Source organism: Emydura macquarii, unplaced genomic scaffold (assembly GCF_026122565.2).
Source record: "Emydura macquarii macquarii isolate MOO-44397 ecotype Brisbane River unplaced genomic scaffold, CSIRO-AGI_Emac_v2 contig_2676, whole genome shotgun sequence".
NCBI lineage: Eukaryota > Metazoa > Chordata > Testudines > Chelidae > Emydura > Emydura macquarii.
The window spans coordinates 13,531,882-13,549,311 of NW_027132813.1; the positions used below are offsets into that span (position 1 = coordinate 13,531,882).

The 17,430-nt window shown below is 40.0% G+C and overlaps 1 protein-coding gene across 6 annotated transcripts in view; it reads right to left on the bottom strand.

Annotated features, from left to right (window-relative positions):
- MARK1 (microtubule affinity regulating kinase 1) overlaps positions 1-17,430 on the bottom strand; it is a 131,051-nt gene that overhangs the window by 50,880 nt on the left and 62,741 nt on the right. For 5 of the 6 annotated variants that reach the window (XM_067564923.1, XM_067564922.1, XM_067564921.1 and 2 more), the window contains exons 4-7: positions 13,918-13,966; positions 12,675-12,740; positions 11,408-11,478; positions 9,131-9,187 (exon numbers count right to left, since the gene is read on the bottom strand). In XM_067564923.1, coding sequence (XP_067421024.1) covers positions 9,131-9,187; positions 11,408-11,478; positions 12,675-12,740; positions 13,918-13,966 — 243 coding nt within the window. Of the gene's footprint in view, positions 1-9,130; positions 9,188-11,407; positions 11,479-12,555; positions 12,568-12,674; positions 12,741-13,917; positions 13,967-17,430 lie in introns of those variants that run through there. The other variant, XM_067564925.1, reaches the window with a different exon arrangement.

Sequence of the window (17,430 nt, forward strand, 5' to 3'; positions counted from 1 at the left end):
AACTGTTTTAAAAACCTGCAAAAGGTTCCTAAGCAGGACTATTATTTTGACTATTTCTTGTATCCTTTTGCAAAACCAGGAACCTTATTTGAGTACAATTGTGTAAGTCTCAGAGGGAGAGAAATTCAAAATGAATATAAAAACACTTCTACAAATAATCAAAAACACAAAACTTCCAAAGTCTCGTGACTTTATGGAACTTGAAGTAAATGCTGGGTCTCACTGGGAAGCCAGAAATCTCCCATTTCCAAATGGCATAGTTCTCAAGTCTGGCCCTGAAACAGCTCAAGACATTAGACTTTAAGGCTGTCACATTTTAATGTCTACAGCAATTGTTAATATCTCAGCATTGAATTCTACCATACTAGGTCACATACAAGGTGTAATTTTGGAGCAAACTGCACAGCCGAGTAGAGGAGGAAATACTCCTCTGAGTAGAGGAGGAAATACTATTTGTTAGTCTTTAAGGTGCTACAGAACTCTTGTTGTCTTTGCTGTATACAGACTAACACGGCTACCCCTCTGGAACTTCTCTGGAAGGTTGATTTAAAAAACTGTGGCAATTTAAATCAACTCATGGATTCAGAATGTTAGAATAAGCCCTAAGCAAAATAAATTTGCCAGTCTCTGACCTCTAATCTCTCTAAAGTGTATAATAAATACATTTAGCACATCTCTAATTTCTCACATGGCAATCATATGTGTGTTTATTATAAAGTATACATATAGTATGTAAAGTATTTTGTAACATTCAAAGGTCAACAGTGTTAAATTGCTAAAACTACAAATATTATGGTGAAGATAGTTGCAGAAATGCTAATAATTTTTAGTGAAATGGTATGTCTCAGTCACAATGCAGGATTGCTCTTCAGTTAACCGAAACAACAGTAATTTCTGACCATTGTGTAAATTCCCTGTAATCTGAACAGTTCCTGGAATGTGATTTGCCTAATTACTATACTGTTATTTACCAATGTCTGCACAGTGTGAAAATCTCTGTACTCCAATTGGATGATAGCCATAAGCAGACTGAAGGACTTGCATAATTGCTGAACAGCGATTTTTCAATAATTTTACAGTGATTGTGCAAGTTACTCTAATTGGATAGACTCCCTTTACTATGACTGGCTGTACTCAGAATTGAGCCTGTATGTTTATGAAGACACCATTAAACCTTCTCTCCCACTCCAAATGAAACAGAAAAAAAATTACACAGAAAACAAGACAACATGGCTAACAAACTGCTAAAAGGTGAACTGGTTGTTGGTTTGTTTTTTCCATATTAATCACACCTCTCTGACTCATTTTGTTCTCTGGGACCTCAATATCACTTGCACTGAAACCCATGGAGTTCTTTTAAAGTTAAAGTGAAGCAAGATTGGGCTTCCTCATCACTCCTCCCGACTACAGTCCTGCAAGGCTTTTGGCACACAAATCAGTGTCTATTTGCCTTTACATTACTCACATTGAGAGAATCCCTGACTTTCCCTTCCAATTCTGTTTTGAAACCATTTAAAAATAATGAGTTATCCTGAAGAGAAGAACCCTTACTAACCCGTAGGAAGTAATTAGGTGGATTGAAGAAATATGATGAAAAGGGGATGTGGGGGAAGGAAATAAACAAGGAGAGAAGAAATGTTTGGTTTTAACATCTTTAAAATCATCTTTAAACCATTTGATAGATCAGTTTTGTAGCCTTAATGCTGGACTATTTAAACAATTTTATTATAACTTCACAGTGCTTCCTGTTAACTCTAACCAACATATCCCTGGCTATACACAGCTCAGCCTTTAGTCTCAGAGTTTGATCACCTCAGGATCTGATCATTGTATTTTAAAAAGGAAATATCCTCAAGTTATAACAAACTCCTTTCTCTTTATTGGTTAATCCTTTACTGCTGATTCTTTTATTGGTCCCCCACAAGCAAGAGACAAAGTGGCCCTTACTGCAGTGTACTGCCATCATGGCTATCCATGTTAACACATGTGGAAAAGATGTACTGCTTAGCTTGAAGCTTCTTTTTTCCCCTTTAGCAGCTATTGGTAAATACAGGAATAACTGCAGAGTCTCAGGATGTGGGATGTTTGGTTTTTTTTGGCCTGTAAGTTTCAGTTCCCATGTCATAAAAGTACAGTACAATTTGCAATAGAAGTTTCAGAGACAAACACATTCAGATTACAAATTTGTTATAAATTGTAGTCTAACATTATACCCAAGAGAAGAAAGAGCAGAATCATCCTTAAAACAGTTACCATCTGAAAGGTGTGGCTGATTTACTCATACTGCAGCTGAGCCCCAGAGACCCCTGAGGGACCTGTTTCATAACAAAGGGCTGTTATAGAATAGTCTGTTTTTCATTCCTCAGATTTTTATATTTCAGCAGAATCAGGTACTCCTAATAAAAAGCCAGTATACTTGTATTTGCTTTACTCTGATTAGTTCCACTATGCAAAGCAATAGCATACTTTATGCAGCAGTTCAAAGCACAGAAAAATTTCCAGAAATGCTTCAGGAAACCACAGCACAACAATACACTCTGATATTTGCTGTCCTCTTACTAGGCAAAAAACTGTAGTTTGTGTCTCAATAATCAGAAAGGAAATGTAAAAGTATGTAAATGTAAAACATGTAAAAGTTGTGGAAGACAGAGGGACATTAGAGAGCCCAGATGATTAGAGACTCTTGTTCAAGACCTCCTCTGGAGCAGAAGTATTAACATTTCATGTTTGACATCGCAAGCAGATCTGTAGACTGTTGATTCCAATTGACAAATATTTCCTGAATGTGAAGTCCTTCACAGACAAGTCAGGATTGCTTGAATGCTTTCTGCTACAGCAATTGGTGAGCACATTCTGTAGGCCAGGGAGGGGGAGAGCCACTAAAGTTATGTTGCAAGTCTAAATTACCAAAGACCTTAGGGCTGCATGAGAATATTTTCAAGAATTAAAGGCCTCATTGGTCTTTGTATTAAACAACTCACATCCTTCAAAAGGCCAGTCTTCTCTGGTAACATGTACCTCTCTAGGAATGCCAGACACTTGTAGCTAGGATGACTCTAGACCTAATTGCCACATCCAAAGCGTCAAGCTCTGCTTGGAGGGAAGAGCATGCGAGATGCTGTCCTTCAATAATCAGTTATTTAAATTCCTCTCTGCAGTCCTGCAGGATCTTGCCAGCGAATGCTGCGATGTTTTCATAATTCAGAAAATCATTCTGCCAACACCAATTGATAGTTGATGATTCTCATCTGCAAGCTTGCAGATGAGTAGTTTTTGCACCCAAAAAGATGTAATTTTCTGGGCTCCCTGTCCCAGGGGATAACTTTCAAAGGACTCTGGTGTCCATCTTTTGTGGACTGCAGATACCAAAAGGGATCCTAGAGTAGACTGAGTAAAGCAGCTCAAATCCAGATGACAGGACCTGATGCCAATGCTCTGCACATTTTCATGTCGGTCTTATCAAGGCTGGTGTTTGCCAGAGCAGTTTTGCAGGATCCAAAAGGTCTTCAAGTAAAGGCATCATTAGACAACTTGGCATACTGGTGTCCAGGATGTCCAGGAGCTTGGACCATTTCTACCAGAACCTCCAGTGTGTTTGCCTCCCTTCCACGCAATTTTTGGAAGGAATTATAGTCATCATGGCAGAACCACCTTATCAGGAGATGGTACATTGAAATCCTCAGTCAGAAGCTCTTCATCAGAGCCATGGTCCAGATGCTCACCAGCAAGGGAAGGTTCTTGAATAGTTTTGAGTGCTAGTCTCTGTGACAGCAGAGACGGAGCTTTAGATCTAGCCATGATGCAAACGCTGCTCCCTTTGTAGACTGAAAACCCCATGTGTCCAGTAGTACCAAACGTGCTGGGAAGCATATGGAGCAGGAGGCCATGGTGGAGGACACAAGGAATTAGGATCCCTGGGTCTTTTGGAGGTAAGGTAACAATAGTAAATTCTGGATTCCCTTTCAAAGATGTAAGCCACTGATCATGCCCCTAGGGAACGAGAAGGCTCTTTGCTATCATCAGAAGCTGAGGTACTGCTCCTAAAGTAGTGGAGCTGAAGCAGCATTAGTAGTAGGCACACCCTCATCACCTTTTCTAATAAGTACCAGACTGAAGTACTTGGTACCACAGGAGGCAAACCTTAGTATTAGCTAACAGGGGTGATTTGGTACAGAGGAGATGGACATCCCAGTACCATATAATTCCTCCGTACACTCAAGTGCCAACAAGAGGTGAATCAAGGACACTGGTACCCGGGTGGTTGGTACCCAAGATGCCATATTGTGTGCTTCAGTGCCTGCACAAGTAGTACCTGGTGAAGTTTTTCAGTATGAAACAACCAATACTGGGGCTCAGTGACTGGTGCCCAAATGGGTCACAAAGGGACCTTGTAGACAAACACAAGATTTCAGCAGAAGATTTATGCTTCTTAGAGCTAGTTTCCAGTGTGGGAGAACTAGACCTCCCTTTAGCATCAGAATGCCCCTCGGCTCTTAGAGGTGTTACCAGCTGAGAAGGAAGATTGTCCACATCAAAAGGGCAGGCTGATGAGGAGATGACAGCAGTACTTTCGGATGAGAACTGATCAGGATTTTCTGTCCCACGGATCCTGGGGTCTTAGGAGGAATACATGGATTTTTCACATTAAGAACGTTTTTAGGTATTCATCACTAGCTTTCTGTATCCTCATTGAGAATGATTTACAAATTGATCCCGTCAACAGCATGCCCTTCCTCCTAGACATGAAAAGCATATGATGTGCCCAAAAGTTAGAGGCAATTGCCTCACTGGAGGGGCAATTCTGAAACCCCCGCAATTTCTGCTCCACCATAGCAGGCAAGATGCTGTGCTGGGTAGATCCTGAGAGAAACAAGTTCCCTACAATAGGTACAGAAAACAGAGAGGACAAAAAAGAGGAAACCTACCCAAATCACTAACCTAATTATCCTAGCTGACAATTTACAGAGAGCATAAAAGCAGGTGAAAGCACTCATACTGCAGGGTTCCCACGCTGAACCATGGATGGTGAAAAGCAACTGAAGACTTGTGGTCACGAGGACCCTCAGTGGGTAAGCCTGGCCACTCAGTGGACACTGCTTGCCAAAAGAATCTGAACTTGAGTGCACAAGGTGTAAGCACACTATCAGTGGAACATACATCAACAAGCACCTGAAGAACCACCAGTGTTTTCACTATACAGGAATGTAGGCGGTACAAGTAGACTCCATTGGTGGCATGTTTGAGAGCAGGATAGAGTGGCTACTAGAGCTGCCTTTATACAGGCTAATGAGCCTAAATTCCATGTGTAAGGGGCACAATTAAGTTCCAGCTGCTACTACAGCCCACAGGATGTAACAGCAACGGTTGTGAGACTCCACAGTTGCTTTGCACAAGGAAGCATTACTCCTGGGATGCAGGAAGCATTCTTCTCTTCTGTCCCTGCTCTTCCTACATCCTCTGCACAGAGAGGTCAACATTTGGATGTAAGAGGCACGAACAGAATTAACTCAAAGAACAGTTATGACAATTAAGTCAATATTATTCATTCAGGTAAGTCATTTTAGCATAAACATCCATCTATTTTGGTATGATAGGAGAAGCTTAGGTAGATTCCTTTCTTCCCGTCCACCTGCCACACACAAAGCTTTGTCTTTGGCAAGTTTCAAAATCCAATAAAAACCCAATGAGGAAAGGATATGAAGACACTGCTATTTACTCTCTCCAGAAACCAAATGGTATAATATTTAAGAGATCCATATCTTTGCAACACCTTGCAGTGAATGTTGAAATGGGGGGGGAGGGGCGCGCATGGCGGCAAAGAAAAGAGAGAAGACCATGCACTGATTCCTACTGTTATAGCTTTCCAGAGAGATATGACTTAAGACACTGAAGGCACCTCTGCAGCCAGGAAGTGATCTAAATGGACAATATTCTAAGAATAGAATTTTTAAAACAAGTAAAACAACGTGCAGTAGTTAGAGAAAATCATTTTGAAGCTACACATTTTACCCATTTCCTTCACTGAAATCAAACAAGAGTAACTTTCAATACTTTAACATAAATACACTTGAAACTGGACTGGACAAAGCACTGGGAAGTGTGTTGTATAGAATGAACAAACTTGTACTGACAGAGAGATGGACTATCAATGCCTGAAGTTGTGAGAGACTTCTCCCAAGGCAGAAAGAAACATGATCTGTGCCCCAAGGAGCTTACAAATTAAGTTAGTCATCATGTAATGAAAGAGAAGAAAGACAGGGTTCAAAGGCTGCCTCCCTGCTCCCCATTTTGATGGGAGGGACTAATTGGACTGGCAGGGGTGAGACAGTGCTTGGAAAAGAGGAGGGAAGCAGGAGCATATGTTTGGGTAAGGCAGGAGTTAGGCCCCTTCTCTTCCTCCTTAGTCTTCCACCTCCCACTGGCTGGGCAAAAGGGACCAGGTGTCCTAAGTGGCTCTTGCATATTCCCCATACGTATTCATTTAAACTCTTTTCAGGCTTTTTAATGGCCTCTTGAGCTGCCCCCAAATAACTCTGTCCCATGATGCTGAGAGTGAGAAAACGTGTGGGTGGCACCCAGGAAGTCAGATGGGTGCCTATGATCTCTGCTCTCAGGAAAGGCAGGGTACGAGTGGCAGTCAGCTAGTAGTAACAAGGAATGGGTGTCACTCTGGTACTCTGGGACAGTGTGGCACTGCCTCCACCCCTGGGGAATGAATTGCTGCAGCCAAGATTTCTCCAAGTCCATGTTTGTGAGGGCCACATGACTGTGTCTGGAACTGCCCTCCTCTCCCCACATGGAAGAAATGGGAACCCCTGCAGTTAGGGACAGGAGGAGTGCAATGGTTACTGGATGCACAGCAGTAGCAGTGCCTCCTCCACCCCACTCTCATGAGTATGGGGCCTAGAGTGGAGGGGAAGAGAGAAATTGTTGCAACAGCCAAGAGAAGACTGACTCATCAAGCCAGAGGGACCCACCCAAGTTCTCCTGAAAGCCCTAAAAGTTGTGGCTGCCAAGGGTCACTCCACAGAGTTTTGCAAAGGGATCACAGGGTTCAGACCTCAGAATTTCCATATCTGCAGGCTAGCAGAAGAGGAACAGGACCCTTCCCTCCAAATAAAGGGCGCTGGTCATACATGGATGCAGGGGAACCTTCTGAGGCATGGCAAGAATCAGGAGTGAGATACAACCACTATGGCTGGGGGAGAAGAGGTCTGGCAATGAATGTAGGTTGTCCAGAACCAGGATCTCAGTAGCAGATGGTGAGTCAATGCCCTCCACTCAGGATGAGTTCCTCCAACCAAGAGGGTGCACAAGTTCTCCATCCTGGACCATGAAGCGCAAGGGGAGGGGTAGATTTCTTATAATGGCGATAGGCAGTGTGACCCAGGTTCCTTGTATCAGGAAACACTGGACTCAGACATGGAGGGTGAGTTGAGAGAAAGTGACAATCAATCAAAGGGTGACTATATCAGAGCCTCTTTCCTTGCAGGAGCATGGACACAGCCCAGCTACTCCAAATTATATCTTGTGCGTACTATCTTCAAATACTTGTAGAGTGGAGAAAAATAGATGAAAAAACCCACATTTCTTACAGATTTTTAAGTCGTGTTCAGATTAAGTATTTTACTATACATTTTCTTAATCTTGAAACCATGAGAGCTGGTAATGTTTATGAGTATAACAAATATGCATTAAAATGAGCCTTTTCATCTTCAATTTGTGGATACAGTAGAACCGCAAAGATATGAACACCTCTGGAATGGAAATTGTTCGTAACTCTGAACGAAACGTTGTACTACAGTACCCTGCTGTCAGTGTCTTCCAGCTGAGGCTGGGCGAGATCGCTGCAAAGGTAGCACCTGGCAGCACCGCCTGGTTTGCAAGCAGCTCCCTGCCCTCTTCCTGTTTCTTGCCTTTGGGGCTGTACAGGCGGGGCGCCTGCCTCACACCCTTTGGCACTAAAAGCCCCAGGGCTCGCCCTGCTCTGTGCACTGCCTGCTGCACTCCAGAGGCTGCACATAGCAGGGGGTTGATGCCAGCATGCTGCCAGCACCCTTCCCCTCCCCTGCCCCTGGCAGTCCCAGAGATGCTGGCAGGACCCAGAAGTGCAGCCATGGGCAAAGCTTGGGCTGCATCAATGCACAGGCGGTGGCCCTTTAAACCTCGTCCAGAGCACTGTGCAGGCAGCAGCTCGGACTCTGGCTCCCGCTCCAGGCCAGGCTTTGGCTGCAACAGCAGCAGCTCCCATCCTAGCACTGGCAGCTTCTTTCAGTTCCTTGCAGCATCATCAGCTCCAGTGATGGCAGCTTCTTTCCAGGGCTTGGACTGAGCCTGCAAGCTTGTCCCCCTCCTGACAGGGCACGTGGGGGTCAGTATGTCAACAGCTTCGCCCTCCCAGGGGATGAGATAGGAGGGGTAAAACAGCACCCGTGGCTTACAGGAAACAGCGTAGACCCCAGGTTGCTTCTGCTCTGCATGCTCAGGCTGCCTTGGGCTGGCAGCAAGGGCTCACAGCAGTGCCTGTGAACCTCAGCGTCTCCGCCTCCTACCTGTAAGTGGCTGTCCCTCACATGGCAAGTTGAGTTCGGGACAGGAAACCCAGTTGTGCCAACCTTTAGGATGCAATATAGGCACAGTACAGTATTTGCTTTCTTTCTTTTTCTTTCTTTCCCCTCCACTGCTGCCTGATTGCTTACTTCCGGTTCCACATGGTGTTTGGTTGACCAATCCGTTCATAACTCTGGTGTTCGCATCCTTGAGGTTCTACTGTATTTGCATATCATTAGGTATAATTTTTGGTCTTGTGGTTATAAAGCACTAAACATGGACTCCAGAGACCTGGGTTCTTTTCCTGTCTCTGTCACAGGCTTCCTTGTGAGGTTGGGCAAGTCACTTAATTTGTATGTGCCTCAGTTTCCCCAAGTATGAAATGAAGACAATAGTTCCTCCGCCCTTCAAAGGGGTGTTGTGAAGCTAAATTCATTAATGTGTTTGAAGAACTCATACTACAGCAATAGCAGCTACATGGAAAGAGAGATAGAGGAACTTGCTCTAATACAGTCAATTAGTTAGGTTAAAAAAAGAAAGAGAAAAGAAAAGAAAAGAAAAGAAAAAAGCAGTAACTTACCTTGAGATCACGATGAACAATACACTTTTGATGACAGTATTGCACAGCAGATACAATCTGAAACACCAACATTTTCAATAAGAATTAATTTGAATCCCTATATTATTACGATTCTTCACATCTTATATTTTATTTTGCTCCATAGTATACATTAGTTGAGAATTAAGTATTTTTATAAACAGGGAGTGTAAAACTCTTTACAGTAACTGATGTTCTCTTGGGTATTTGTGCACTCCCAATGCTGGAGATCAGAACTTCTTTTTGACTGGTAGTGGTTACTGGCCTGAGCCTGTACTCCAGCACCCTCAAGCCCTTCACCCCCCAGGTTATAATGATGGAGTCATCTACCCGCCTCTGATGTTTTTGAAGGCGCAGCCTTTGTCAAAGGAGCAAAAGAGACAGAACTTCAATACACAAACACCTGGTGCTCTTTTTAGTAGAAGAGAAGGTCTATTCAGAAAGAGAAGGATCCTTGGGAGCCCAGATATAAGGTTGGCCTCAAGCATTTATCGAAAAAGTGTATTTTCAGCCTGGCCTCTCTAAACTTTTGTATTCACTTTGAAAACAAACAGCATACAGACAACCAGATATATGCCCTTCCCCTAAGCAAAACAAACATTTGTCAGTGGGATGACAATATCACAAAGGGTAGTGTTTGAAACCAGGTGATTTTGGCTTAGCAATGAAGACTAAGAACCCAGTACTTAGCCAATCAAGAAATTAAGAACAAAGTTACCTAAATGAAACCTATACTAAAAATAATTCCTAAGTTATACATAAATACTTACAAACTAATGCTATGCAAAACACAAACACACAGGAAAAAATGGACAACACTAGTCATTCCATCTTAGCCTAGGCTGCGTTAGAAGGAACTGAGAGGTGGCTGGCCTACATTGCCCCTTTTATACTCTTGGGTAGGGGATTACACAAGGGCTCTTGAGTGCAAGCACGGGCCAACAAGCACTGCTAGTCAAAGGAATTCCAATCTCCAAAGCTGAGAATACACAAACATCCTAAAATGGAATACTTACAGACAATCACTCAAGAAAGAAGTATACATTTATAAACTTGTCCACAATATTCTTATTTTAGTGAATGATATGCCATAACTAATTTATATCCGATGCTATTCAGCTACCACATTATATATTACTAATTTGTTGATATTAAATCTTTTAACCGAGAGGACACTCTCCATAAACTGTAAAAGTTTTTATGTTATTTATTCTAGGGTTAAGCATCCAAAACTTCGAGGCAAAATCTTTCATTACAGAAAACAGTCTTCAAAGCAACATAGAATAGTTCAACATATGAAGGGAATTACTTTAAATTCATGTAGCCCATTGAATGTGGCATCATTCTAGTCAAATTACTTTACTCAAGACAGCACTAGCAAATGTTGTTTGAATGACTATATATCATAGATTGACGTAATGAAGATTTATAAAAAAGTTTAATAAATATAGAAATTCCCTCTTCCGGACCCTCTCCTCATACACTCTCATGTTACCCAAATGACTGAATGGACTTTGCTCACTTTATCAAAAATATCACCTCTAGGAAGAGTTTCAGCCCAAATGGAGACTTTGAGAGGAAGTTGTGAGCATGTGGCAAAAAATAAGTCTAAAACATAACTGACTTTAATTTTCTCTTTTACAGAAACTATAATGAAGAGGTTTGTATAAGGAGACTTCAGCAAATAAGTTAATATGGTATTTAGTTTGATACTAAGTCAGTTTCTTTATATGGTTATTTTGCATCTAATTCTGAAAAAAATGAATCATCAAGTTTTATAAATAGTTTATTATATCTAAATAAACAAAAGTGCAAAAGTAAAACCTTCCCCTACCCTCTTGGCAGTAATCATACATGAAGAGTTAGTACTTGGGAAAGAACTGAGGATGTTAAAATACGTTAAAGTGCACCCCAACATAATACATGATATGTTAAAAGTGAGCAAGCTAAATGTTTATATAGTCATATAAAGAACCTCCTTGAAGAACATCTGTTTATTCCAGGATACTCAAAGAGTTGTTAAACTCTGAAGTGAGTCATAGTAGAAGAAATCTGGTTTCTCAAGAATATCTATTAACAAGAGTTTAAACAGTCTGTTACTATTTTTAAATTATGCTCAGGAACTAGGTATTTTCCTTTTGAGGGATTTTTCCATTCCAGCTTTAATACACATCACTACAACTACGAACTTTTAATATTTTTTTAAAATGTGCAAATGTTTTAAAGTTCATTCAAAAGAGTGTAAACAAAATTTCATACCTGCCTAAATTTTGCACGTGCCTCTTTTTCTTTCATTCTTCCATGTGCAACTAAGTAGTCAAACACCTCTCCTAAACCAGAAAAAGATGAAGCGTAAATTATATTGCTCAGGTTTTATTATTTATACCAGACTACCAAGAACAATGCTTACAAAAATGAAAAACACCCACATACCATGAATTTGGGCCAGACCCCCAGCTAGTGTTAACAGCTGTAGCTCCATCAACGTCAATTGAGGATCTGGCCCTCTTTGTACAAAAATCTCAACATATCCATGCGTACAAATCCACTCATGCAAGTTAATGACTGGGTTTATCAAGGAAAAATAATGTCTAGAGGTTTTAGAAAACTAACTAGTCTCTTTATTAAAACCATTTCAAATATTCCCACAGTCTTGAGGAGAGAGAGGGAAGCAGAGTCAGGAAAGATTCCTTTTTGCTGCTTGCATTTGTTTTCACTGTTCAGACACTATAGTTACTGCAGACCTACAAAAACAGATTATTTTCTAGTAAAACTTCAGGTTTTTTTAATTTGTATTTTAAAATAGGCATTAGATGAAAGACGAATTTAAAGTGCAATGATAGTTATAAAAAATAACTATGTAAAAGGAATAGGATTCTAAGTGTAGAGGGGGGCACCTTCGTATACACCAGATTTGTACTGCATGTCGCCTCACTTTTATTTAGTGAGAAGTCTAAGCTCTTCACCAAATCGCTGTCAGATTCTCATTGCTATTGGGCTCTGTCTTCCACACTACATGACAAACAGCCATCTCCAGTTGGTAGAAGTTCTACTCCCTTTCCAAACAACACCCATTTCCCATCTAGATAGAAGGCAGCTTCATCATTGTATTCCCACAATCCACCTGGCTTTCTTTCAGTTTGCCTAGCCAGCTGTCCCATGTTCTTATCCATAACTCTCAGAGACATTCTTGCCCCGTTGCACTGCTCTGACACATAAGTTCAAGAGGAAAGGTAAGTGCTCTCTCCACTGCTGAAATAAAGGATAGCAGACACGCACAAGGCCTAAGCTTCTACTAGAATGAAAGGCAGATTATCTCCTGGTATATCATAAAAATCAACATCTACACAAACATTTGTACAGTAAACTATTGTGCACAATGCTGTTAAATGACAGCAGAACTGTACCTTAAAGTTCTGGTTAGGGACTCCATGAGGCAGGCAGCCAACATGCAATATACAAGACAACCCCAGATGTAAACATTGGTTTTAGTTGCACACAAAACTGGAGTTCAACCACCACTTACCCCCACTGGCATATTCCATTACCAAATACAGTGTCTTTTCTGTTTCAATAACTTCAAATAATTTTACTGAAAAAAAAAGGAATGAAAGAAGATTGCATCAAGCAGCAAAAATTCATCAAAATTTAAAAACATAGCCCAAACAGTTATTCTTTAAATTGATATAATTTATTCACCAGTAATACCACCAAGTCAGAAGATTTATATTCTTTTGGCTAGAAAATTAAACAGTTTTGCAAAAAATTGAATTAAGTTGCAAGAACATCATGGATGTATAAAATTTACAATTTTATCAGGGGCATTTCACAAATACTATATGAAAATGAAATTCATGCTGAAATTAGTGTTTAGTTCTACATAGGAATTCTGTAAGAAACATACAAAATCCCACATAAATTACATCTTTATTACAACTGCTCCAGATTAGAGAAATTGGGAAGTTTTTGATCTACTAAAAAAAGACAAAGTTTAGGTGCCAAACTGAGCATATATTCAAACTGTTACAATCTGAAGGGCTTTCCCTATCAGAATGTAATACTAACAAAATTACCACTGTCACAGGTGGGACGGAGGGGGACCAGGAGTTTACAATGCTGGAAATTCAGCACATTCAGCTCTAAGAACGGAGAAGAGGGAGTACCTAGTATGTAATAACTTGTATACCTTGTCCATACCTTGTATGCAACAAGCCCTCTGGCCGATTCAGGAACATTAACTGTCTCTGGAACAAGACTGTCCAGCCCTCCTCAGCCAGAAGAATTGTCATCACAAAGTAGGGCTCTGAAGGTGGGGGGAAACTAAAGCAGAAAGGGAAAATTACATACTTTGTAACTCAGTTTCTCTGTAGATAGCACTTTGCATATTTCTCACTCCTAGGTCCTAGTTTCTTAGTGAGAGTGGCAGAACTCCTTTAGCTTTAAGGCTTTTCAACCCATTTGAACAACAGTAAGAGTATGAGCCTGACCCCCTACCGGCTATCCGATGCCACCCCCTTGCTGAGCATTAGCCATTTCCTTTGATTGAAAAAGTTATCCTCTCTGAGCCAAATTTCTGTTTGTCTTACTCATGCAAATAGTCCCACTGAAATAAACAGGACAAGAACAGGATTTGGCCCTGAGTGTACGTTGGTCATCCATTTTAAAAAAGATTTAATGGGTAAATAAAAACAAATATATAAAATATATTCAAACAAAAACAGATAAGAGTATAATATTAAAGTCACCAGAAAAACAAATCCAATTCCTACCTATACTTGGATGATTCAATATCTTCATTATTCGTACTTCTCGAAACAACTGTTAAGAAAACAAAGCAGTTCTATGAAAGTGTGTTTACTGGGGAAAAGATACTTCCGAAATGCTACTTTATATAGGGAATGGTAGCCACAAGGCAATTATACTACATAGCAACGTAACCTTTTATATTCTAGTCCAGTACTAGATACAATTACATTACTCACTGTACTAGACATCAAACTCATTTTGTGAACACCACTGTATTACATTTTTTATTGCAACATTTGGCTGGGTCTAAAAAGCAGGGCCATAAACCACCTTTAATGCACAACAAAACTGCACTTATTTCAAAACAAGGTATGCAAAAAGGTACGTAGAATATATGCAGGCACTTATATAGTAACAGCTTTTAGAGTCTCCATTGGCTTGAAACAATAAAGGGCATTTGCAGGACATATTGCTATTTCTGCCCTTTGTTTATTTGGCCATTCACATGTACAGTTAACTACCCAGTCTGTGTACATAACTGGGTGTGTGCACGACTTCACATTTCTGATGTTGGAAAAAACTGGATTGTGAAATATAATTAGGCTTCAGAGGTAACATACCACAAAGATAAATGGAGTCAATTCACACATCCCAGAGCTGAACAATATCTATTATCAGGTCACATCTGAAAGGTTATCTATATACCCATAAGAGCTACACAACTTTTTAGTTTTAAGAACATATAAATTGGGCCATGAGTGTAATAGTGTTGAGAATGCTCATGATTCTGGATCCCCCCGCATTGGAATTGAGAGATGTCATGAAAATCTCAGCTTTTTTTTTTTTTTTTAAATAATTCTAGCACTCATGGTTGCAGAGAAAAGCAGAGAAAGCAGAGAAAAGCTTGAAAAAGTGAGTATACCCTGAAGCAGTGGGTCTCAACCTTTCCAGACTACTGTTCCCCTTTCAGGAGTCTGATTTGTCTTGTGTATCTACAAGTTTCACCTCACTTAAAAACTACTTGCTTACAAAATCAGACATAAAAATACAAAAGTGTCACAACACACTATTACTGAAAGCTTGTTTACTTTTGCATTTTTACCATATAATTATAAAATAAATCAATTAGAATATAAATATTGTACTTTCAGTGTATAGTATACAGAGCATTATAAATAAGTCATTGTCTGTATGAAATTTTAGTTTGTGCTGACTTCGCTAGTGCTTTTTATGTAGTCTGTTGTAAAACTAGGCAAATATCTAGATGAGATGATGTACCCCTGGAAGACCTCTGCGTACCCTCAGGGGTATGTGTACCCTTGGTTGAGAACCACTGCCCTAAAAGCTCAGAAACCAAAAGGTAAATTAAAGGAACTCAAGATTTTTTTTTTTTTTTTTTTTTTTTTTTAAATAGTCATGATTTTTAAATGTTTGGCATTTGGCAATACTGACACCTGAGCTTTACTTCACTGAACAAGAAATATATTTCTATTGTCAAAAGTATTCTCTGTGCTTGAACACTCTCTAGCCTTATGCTTGGGAAGGACGTGTTGCAGAGGGTTTGTGCTGAGATACAAGAAAGCCTCACACAGCTTTGGCAAACTGTCCAACTGTCTCAGCAGTTATGAATGCTATATCCAGTCCCTTCTTCAACAAAAGCTGGCTAAATCCACAAGTAAGGTTCAAGAGGAACAATAGCGGTAACCCCATGACACCTCAAGGGACTTGGGACTGAGGGAAATTTTAAAAAAATGGTACCGCTATCAGAAAGGAATGGTGCTAACTCTCCCAAAAAGATTAATTGCCCGTTTTGTATCCTGTAAATAGCATAATTTAAAAATAGAAACAATCACAATAATTTTTCTTAGACTAGATTGAACATTTTCTACTCAGTGCACATCCTTTTAGTTTCTCATCTGATTAAGGATAATGGCATTTACACAAATAATATAACTTCATGATTCTGCTTTCATTGTGTGTTTCCCTCTTAACTACAATTAATATGATTTTGAAAATTAAGCTTTTGATCAAGCAAAATTTTCACAAGTAGATATTTACACTAGTTAAATGCTTCTAGCAGGACATCCTCCTTTCTCCTTATATTAAGGTCCAACAACTGACTTCAAAGGAGGAAAAAAAGAATGTATGAGTGAGTCTGTCCGTGAAAAAAGAACCAAATGAAAAGCAACATCCTATAATTTGCATTAATTAATAGCTGTCTGGTAAATGATAACATTGTGCTGGAATTTGCATTACAAAGTGTTTTTGCTTTTCCATAAATTCAATTATTCCACTGCAAATATTTAGGTAGACTCTGTTTTCTGTATTGGCATTTTGATTTTGTACATTAAATCTGAATTGTTCACAATTATGAAAAGCAATCTAAACCAACAAATTTGTCTGAAAACGACCTGACGGAAGACAACAAATCTAAAGCAGTAAACTGTAGAACATGGAAACTTCTGAAGAACCTGTGGGCAAATATCTGAAAAACTGCAATATTGACAAGAAGACCAAAAAGATAGTTTGCACAGTATTATAGTATTAGTGTCCATATAAAAGTTACTTTTAATGAACTCATCTGTGCCAAAGCCGGATTAAAATATTACACTTCTATAAATAAAAGGATTTCAAATCTGGAAGAAATATCCTAAAGAAATACAATTTTATATTTAATCTGAAGCATGCAGTAATTGCCTATATTATGTACATTATTCTATTAAAAGATTCTCAAGGAATTAAAATATTTACTAATTGGTTTAAGATTCAAATTGATTTCATAGTGACTGACATGTCACACCATATGCAAATATACAGCAAGAAAAAGGCAAATTAAAAAGCAGACAAAAAATTTGCTTTCTTAAAGCTAGGTCACAAGAGACTAGATCCATAAAGGAATTTAGACACCTAACTGTCGCTTTAGACACGTAAATCTACAATTTAAACCCTACCGGCAACTATATTCCCTAAATTTCACCTGGAGGTCATGCACAAAATTATCACAATCCTGATGACTGGCACTTAGCTCATGCCTAAGCCCCAGCAGGGATCCTCAAACTATGCATTCCTCTGTCTATCTTGACTGTAAGATTGATCTGGTACGCATTATGAGCGCACAACAGCAGTAGTGATGTTGGTGCCTCTTTACTCAACAGCCCAGCGGTCGGGGCACTCACCCAGAATGTGGGACACTTGGGTTCAAATCTCTGCTCTGCCCCATGTGGGGCAGGAATTTGAACCCATGTCTCCCAGATCCCAGTTTGTTCACTAACCTCTGGGCTATAGGGTATTCTGGGGTTTGTTTCTCTCAATCTCTCCTGCTGAAGCTATTCCACTTTCTATGAAAGAGTTATTGGCTCAAGGACTGGAGCCTGGGTCTCCTGGATGGAGTGCACTAACCAGAGAACTAGAGAGTCATTTTCACTCTCTCTTTGACCCAATGCCTAAGTATTTTATAAAAAGTGGAAAAGCTTCAACAAAAACGACAGAGATCAACCTTCCCATACCTATAATCCAGTGGTTAGGGAACTTGCCTG